The 8132-nt window shown below is 35.9% G+C and overlaps 1 protein-coding gene and 1 non-coding gene across 2 annotated transcripts; both read left to right on the forward strand.

Annotated features, from left to right (window-relative positions):
* The first annotated feature begins 2472 nt into the window (after positions 1-2472).
* LOC104663251 (40S ribosomal protein S2-like) lies at positions 2473-3031 on the forward strand. Its single transcript, XM_030921398.1, has 2 exons — positions 2473-2632; positions 2859-3031. Exons 1-2 carry the CDS (start codon positions 2566-2568, stop codon positions 3029-3031), a joined length of 240 nt encoding a protein of 79 aa, XP_030777258.1. The 5' UTR covers positions 2473-2565.
* LOC115894433 lies at positions 2663-2795 on the forward strand. The gene has a single exon (XR_004054553.1). It is a non-coding gene; the product is annotated as a small nucleolar RNA SNORA64/SNORA10 family (small nucleolar RNA).
* Positions 3032-8132: the final 5101 nt, after the last annotated feature.

Consider the following 8132-nt stretch of genomic DNA (forward strand, 5'->3'; position numbering starts at 1 on the left):
TTACTGGAAAAAAGTCCTGTAAATATTATAAGGAGGTAGAAAGTCTCCTTTCCAATCGACCCTATGTAAGAAGACTTTCATTTCATATATATATGTGTGTGTGTGTGTATATATATACACACACACATATATATACATACACATACATATATGATCCATATGTACTAATCAGCCATGAAGAAAATCATTTTCTAACAACTTCAGAGGGTATAACCATCTTCTTGAAATGCCTAGAGACCTTACACTCATCTCATCTCTATGTTATTCAATATATATGTACCAAATATATCTACGCCAAGGTAGTTCATATACAAAACAATATTTGGGAAAGGTAATTAAGTTATATAAATCTAATATTAGATTTGTTTTTAAAAGATCATTTAGGATTAATAAATATGCATCTGTGTGGGTAAGTCTTGGGTCTTCCAAAGAAATAGAAAAAAAAAAAAACAAATTTGGGAATATGCAATAGCAGGACACATGCCATCACTTCCATGAATGTGTGTGACAGCTGTATTAATATTAATAACTAACTATGCTATGCTATTTCCAGGATTTCACAAATTAACCCCAGGGTCCACTGTATATCATTAAAAGCACCAAGCATATGTTTTATGTGGACAACAATATTGGTAGAGTATGAAAATTTGGAAGAATAATGTAGAATATCTGGTAAAACATTTATCTATACATCATTATTAGTCTCTATTTCTCTTCTTCAATATCAGGGCTCAAATTTTCTTCTTCAGGGGTTTAATTACTATGAATGTAAGTAACTATTTAGATAGCGGAAATTTAAGGTATTGAGATATTTTTCTAATGTACTGTACATGAAACAGGTACTCTATAGATCAATGATTGTTAACTTATTATTTACATTTGACTTTCTATGGAGTCTACGTGGCCTCTCTCTTTGAAAACATATCATTTAAATTAATATAAAACATTTTAACTACATATCATTTAAATTAATATAAAACATTTTAATTTTTAAGTTTAATGATTCCAAAAAATCTTTTAAAGCATAGCCCCCATTAGTATAACTCCTTTAAGGGGCTATTCTCAATAAAATCTTCTGAGGTAAGATTTCCAAATAGGATGTAAAAGATGAAAGTTTCAAAGTTTTGGCCTAGGGCCAAAGAGCTATGTGTTATCTACATATTCTGGGAAGTAGAGAAGAAAAGAATTAGGGTAAAAGAAAAAAAACACCATGTGGGCAGAAAGAATGGATATTGATGTGTTGGGATAAGAACTGAGTTTAAAGAAAGAATGAATCCTGTTGCAGATGCTAAAGGTTTCAGATTTTATGTTCATGCTGCCTCTTACTACTTACAAATATTTACATAATTAGACTCTTTTATTTAAAAATATACTAATTTCTGTAGATGTCATCTTACCACACACATTGGAGTAAACTAGGTAAATAGCAAAACACTGATAATTTAATAGTAAAGCATGAAGGGAACATAGATTTAATGTTTTCTTAAATATGGCAGCCCATTGTGTTCCATGACCTCAACCTAGAGGGCATTTCTTTCCACAAAAAGAGTCAAAGCAGGACTTCTAACCTGAAATGTCTGCCTAAATAGCACAGAGAAATCATTTCACTCTAGGGCAGCCATAACCTTTTCCCAAACACATACTAGAGGAGAGAAAATCCCATGACTTCTGGCATCCCTCACACCTGTAAAACAAAATTAGACAAAATGTGAAGTAGAACCATAGGAATATATTTGAGAAACTAAGAAATTGCAGAAATAGACTGAAATAAAACCTGCAATGGCTCTCTAAACCTAGCTTCTATCAAGGTGGAAGTCAGAAAATTTGCTTTAGATATCACGCCAGGACAGCAAAAGACCATACAAAGAACACCATGACAGAAGCACTTCCCTGGACTTGACACGGGTGAGCTTCACCAATTTCTTAGTAAAGAGAAATTGGAAATATTACCCAAACAACTGTGTTTGCTGCTAAGTATTATTCTAATCTTTCTATCAATATACACGGAAGTTGACTATTTAGCAAATCATGTGTTATTTATACCATGGTATAGTTTCATTCATCGAATAACTCATTTGTTGGTGCAATAATTCTAAATTAAATATATTCTTCCAGGGCTGCTGTCCGTACAAGTCCAAAGTCTTTGTGTTATGTTTACATAAATACAACAGCAATCAACTTCCAAAGATTTGAGGAAGGATTCTCCATACTATTTTTTAGTTCAAATCAAAGTATTTCAGGCCTAAACATTTACTTAAAGTTGCTATAAAGGTGCGAGTTGCATGTCTAACCCATGGATCGGTATACAGCATTTTAAGCTGATAACTCAAGATTCATAAATCTTTCCCTAAAAAAGTTAAACAAGAGAAAATCCTAGCCAAATCCAAACAGGTAAACATTTCTACAAATTTTTTACAACTTCATTTTGCTCATCTTGCCCTCTTAATAAATCAAAACACCGTCTCCTGCAAGGTGACAGGCAGCTGTGGCTCTGTGCTAGTGCACCTCATCCCTGCACCCAGGGACACTGGCATCGCCTCAGCGCCTGTGCCCAAGAAGCTGTTCATGATGGCTGGTATCGATGACTGCTACACCTCAGCCCGGGGCTGCACTGCCACCCTGGGCAACTTCGGTAGGTGGTCCAGGCATGGGACATAGCCATGGTCTCTCAGTTCCGCTTAACCACATGGGTTCTGTGTATGCTTGGCGTGTTTTCAGGGAGGCAGAGAAAGGCTCTCCTAAGGCACGACAGAGCCGCCCAGAATGGCCTCTCTGTTCCTAGGAGTGCGACAATTTTGGGGTTGGGAGACTTGCCTCAAGCACACCACTGACCCTCCTGGGGTTCTTTTGTTGTGCAGCCAAGGCCACCTTTGATGCCATCTCTAAGACCTACAGCTACCTGACCCCTGACCTCTGGAAGGAGACCGTATTTACCAAGTCTCCCTATCAGGAATTCACTGACCACCTTGTCAAGACCCACACCAGGGTCTCCGTGCAGCGGACCCAGGCTCCAGCTGTGGCTACAACATAGGGTTTTTATACAAGAAAAATAAAGTGAATTAAGCCTGTTACTGTCTAAAACACACACATATATATATACACACATACATATATATATATATATATATATATATATATATATATATATATATATATATATAAAATGCCCCATCAGAAAAAGTATGTTAGTCTAAATTGCTTTCATGAGAGCCTTTCCTTTAATAGATATGATAGTGAAATGGAGACTGGAAATGATATAGAAAGTAGTGTGGAAATAGGAGAAACTTGCATTAATTACTCAAGAAGAAGAGTAATCATTTAAAAATTTAACAAACAGATGAAACTACTGCATTGTTAGAATCAAACATCCAAATCATTAATCAACCCGGGATCTCTGCCAGAATTGCCATCTCTTTGTAATATTGCAAAGTCACTGTTTCTCCAGCTGCTCTTACAGATCTAGAGTTCTCTTGGATGGTTCATTTGAACACCAAATTCTAGTCACTTTATCTCTATGGGCTTGTAACTCCTGATCTCTCCTTTTCATATGGTTTCCACTCACTGAGTCCTCATCACTCCTGATCTATTTAATAGCATATCAACTAGTCTTCAAGCCTCATTTATTGAACAAAAACACGAAGTTCAATGTCTGCACAATGTGGCAGATTGCGCAATAAAACATTGTATAAACTGTCATCACAGTGTCTTTGTAAGCGACAGACCTACTCAAATAAAAAAAAAAATCTATCAAAGGCAAACCATTATCAAAGAGATTATCTGATTTTGTATTTCAGTAAACATTCAATCAGTCAATCTATTAAAAATAGCCTAGAACAGTCAAATGTTTTACTTAGCTAAGTAAAATAAAATGAAATCTCTATTTTTATGAAAATGCACTATATTTTAACATATAAAAGTAATAAACCTTTAAACTCTGTTTGCTTAATGCTAAAATACAGATATTAATAGTATTTACCTGATAGGGTTATTGTGAGAATAAGTGAAAGAACATGCTTAAAGTCCTGGGAATACCACATGGGACATAATAAATATTCAGTAAATTATAGTAATTTGTGTTATTTGGATTCCTATTTAAATTTTCACCATAATCAAGCATTATTTTTAAAATAAACAACAGAAAGTTAAGATAGATAAAACCCTCATTATAAAAGAGAGTCTTTTCAAGAAAAGCTAATTGATAACTTTATACTGATATACATATGCACAGAAGTTATTTAAGGAACTATTACACTAATTCAGGAACAGTAACTATGACCTCTGACATGAGAATTAAAACTCAGGTTTTAGACATTGAGGAGATCGATTTAAGATAACTTGATTGATTGCATGTGAGGAGTAGATGAAGAGATGCTTCAAGAGTAACTTCTAGTTCAACCACTGTAGAAGACAGTGTGGTGATTCCTCAAGGATCTAGAACTAGAAATACCATTTGACCCAGCGATCCCATTACTGGGTATATATCCAAAGGATTATAAATCATGCTACTGTAAAGACACATGCACACATATGTTTATTCCGGCACTATTCACAATAGCAAAGACTTGGAACCAACCCAAATACCCGTCAATGATAGATTGGATTAAGAAAATGTGGCACATATACACCATGGAATACTATGCAGCCATAAAGAAGGATGCGTTCATGTCCTTTGTAGGGACATGGATGAAGCTGGAAACCATCATTCTCAGCAAACTATTGCAAGGACAGAAAATCAAACACTGCATGTTCTCATTCATAGGTGGGAATTGATCAATGAGAGCACCTGGACACAGGAAGGGGAACATCACACACCGGGGCCTGTCATGGGGTGGGGGAAAGTGGGAGGGAGAGCATTAGGAGATATACCTAATGTAAATGATGAGTTAATGGGTGCCAATATGGCACATGTATACATATGTAACAAACCTGCACGTTGTGCACATGTACCCTAGAACTTAAAGTATAATAATTTTTTAAAAAATGAATGACTTCTGTATTTCAGGCTTGGGAGACAACTTGAGGCACCACTGACATTAACTAAGGTGAGAATTATAAAGAAAGAGGTGTTCAATCCAGTCTTTCATATGCTAAATTTAAGGTTATGTAGAAATTCTGGATGGTAATAACCAACAGGCAATAGAAAGATTTCTTTGTCTGTAAACAACTGGAGGGCAGAGACCTTGTTGTACTCATTTTGTCATGTTTCTTCAAGTACAGTCCCTTGCACAAGAAAGTATTCAATAAAAAAAAGTTAATCCAATTGACAGTTCTATTTGGTAAGGGTCAGAAGGCCCAAGAAAAAAAGAGGTAATAAGAATCAAAATGCCTGTTCTTTTTTTTCAATCAAAATTCAGCAGAGACCAGACATATTCACAAATGTTTACTGCCTTACCAATCAAGAACAAAAGCAGTAAGTGTTGCAAAGAATAGAATTGATTTTAAAGTCCTATAGTTTTGCCAAAGTTCTTAAAGATTTTTAAATAATTTCATATAATTTTTATTGTATTTAAAAAGTCCTTGATATCAAATATTTAGCTTACTTCCATTCATCTGTCACTTAAAATAAACTAAAATACCAAATATTTTCAGACTCTTCTAAATGAGATCTCTAAGTACCATCAAGTCCTTCCCCTGTTGGACAGATTACTTTGTGCAATTCATAGTGTATCTATGAAATCCAATTTCTGAATAAAACCTGTGATCAGACTCTATAATCTATTTCCCACATTAGCCAGGCTCTTTAATATGGCTTTAGGTCAGAATTATTTGATCTCTAACTTTAAGTTTGTGAAGATCAGCACAGGGATCCAACCTGTCTTTCTTAAGCTGTCAATTGTCATTTAAATGTAAACTTTTTTTTAGCCATCATTATCAAACCTTGAATAGAGAAAATTTCCTGAGTTACTTCTCCACCTAACAAAACCTAATTGCATTTCCCAGACCATTTCTGAAAACAACTTTCACCAATTTAACCATCATACTCCCTGCAGAAATTTTGGGGGAATATGATAGTTTAGGTTCAGAAGAAAATAATCCCCTAAATTTGTTCCAAACAAAATCTCCCCTATATAAATAAAGTCACATAAACTTAGTCAATATGTCCTACTTTTTGAAAGTATGTGTCCCTAAGATAATAATCTGAGGCATGTTCTACTCTACATTACAAAACATCTTCAGCTCTTCTGGAGTAAGTGTATTTATGAGATTACAAAAGGAAGTTGAATTAAAGTAGTCTAGTCACTGCAATTCATTGATATTCCTCAGAGAGTATTCATTTCCAAATATCAAAAAACAAAGGTTTAGGTCAATGTTAAGTGATATTCTGAATCATCTGTCTTTTACTGCCACAGACTTCTTTCTATCTCTCCAAGTGCTTCAGAGTGGCAGAAATGGTGTCCACCAGGACAAGACATTCTACAGAGCTTTCCAGTTACTCTAGGTTTCCAAGTAGGGAATCAAATTTTTCACATTTGCTTACACACTGGTATCATCTATAAAATCTGAACATTCAACATTTATTAACTTTTATGCCAAGCACTAAGAGCAAATACAAAAGAAGGGAATTGTTACTGCTTTCCAAGGAAAACGGGTTTTCGTTCAAACTAGGATCCTCAGAGAGCCTGTTGAGGTGAAACTCCTGCAGGGGACCCAAAATAGAGCCTCTTACCCAACAACATCCTCATCTTGGATGAGACTGGGTGATCTTGCCATGTGCTATTAATCTTAGTCTCCCAGACCTTTGCTGGAAGGGCTTAAAGTTACTCTCCGTAAAATATTCCTAAAGAATTGCAGCCACACAATTTCTTTGTGGTTCTTTCATTCTCCTTCCAAATATGCTAAATCAGCTTTGCCTTTATTATCACTTAATATTTAAAAATAGTCAAAAGTATTAACCAAACTTGGCTTCCACCTGTTTCTCAAAAACATTCTTGCATTAAATCTTCATTAAAACCTTTGCGTGAGCTATTCATGCTGCCTGAAACCATTCTCATCTGTAATCTTCTGAAAACTTTTAAAAACTTACACTTCAGAGTACTTCTGACCCCGGTCTACAGTAACCACCCACTCTTCTATTTTAGTGTTACAAATAGTCTTTGTAACTGATAGGTTCCTTATTTGTTTATTTGGAGGTGCTGTAATCAGAAGACAAGCTGAAAGCAGGGACCTCATCTGTCTTCTCCACTTGCTCATCCCTGTATCAACGTACTTATAGAACAGTGCCTGACATATATTGGGTACTTAATAATTTTGGATTAAAAATGTGTATATAAATGCAGAAGTAATCTGCAATGTAGTCCACTGCAGTAATGTATACTTCTGATTAAATGATGACACTCTACTTTGACCTTCAGTCTTGTGGTTGGTGAAGATGAATAAACAGTAGTGAAACAACAAATCTGCCACAAGAGAACTGGCTTTTTGCCACTGTAAGCATCAGCATTTGCTCACTCTTCAGAAACAGAACAATTTTCTGACTGGCATGTGACTTTAAGAAAGGCTGTCAACTTGATTACTGGAAAGTGTCCCCTGAACTGAAAAGAACATCACAGCATAAAATTCTGCCCCTGCAGCTAAAATGGCTTGGCTTATTCCTCACCAGCAGCTGACACCAGGCATCCTTTCACTACACCAGATAGGCAGCCAGCTGGGGGAAGCTGCTAGAGCTGTCAAAACTGTATCAAATGTTAAAGATAAAAGAATTAGGTGCTGTGTTTGAGAAGGGGGAGAGGATTCAGCACTATCCACAGAACACCTGAAATGGTTTTCAGTCTGGGGACTCAACAGGGAAGACTTAGTTGGAGTTATGTAGATTCCAAAGGAGAGGGTGGGGAGAGAAGGGTGGGAAGCAATTGAGCACACCTTTATGAAAATCCTTTATCTAAATGTCTCATGGCTTCCCAGACATCCTGCCAGTTTGGGGTGATCACATCAATATTTATAGCACACCGCACCAGGGTGCCTATGTTCCCCAGCAGGGGCGATTAATATGTTATATCAACACCTATGACAAGACACATTTTATTTCTGTCAACAAAGAGGTTTCTACCTTCTCTGTCAGCTGAATACCGAAACCTTTCATTTTGCACAATAAACTATCTATAGCTGCAGCTGAAAGATAGATGCTGAACTGC

This window comes from Rhinopithecus roxellana, chromosome 17, assembly GCF_007565055.1.
Source record: "Rhinopithecus roxellana isolate Shanxi Qingling chromosome 17, ASM756505v1, whole genome shotgun sequence".
NCBI lineage: Eukaryota > Metazoa > Chordata > Mammalia > Primates > Cercopithecidae > Rhinopithecus > Rhinopithecus roxellana.

What these genes read in the sequence shown, in the direction of transcription:
- LOC104663251 (XM_030921398.1), top strand. Translation starts at nt 2,566, where the DNA reads ATGATGGCTGGTATCGATGACTGCTACACCTCAGCCCGGGGCTGCACT. An exon ending in TGCCACCCTGGGCAACTTCG is followed by an intron (nt 2,633 to 2,858) that starts GTAGGTGGTCCA and finishes TTTGTTGTGCAG; the next exon opens with CCAAGGCCACCTTTGATGCC.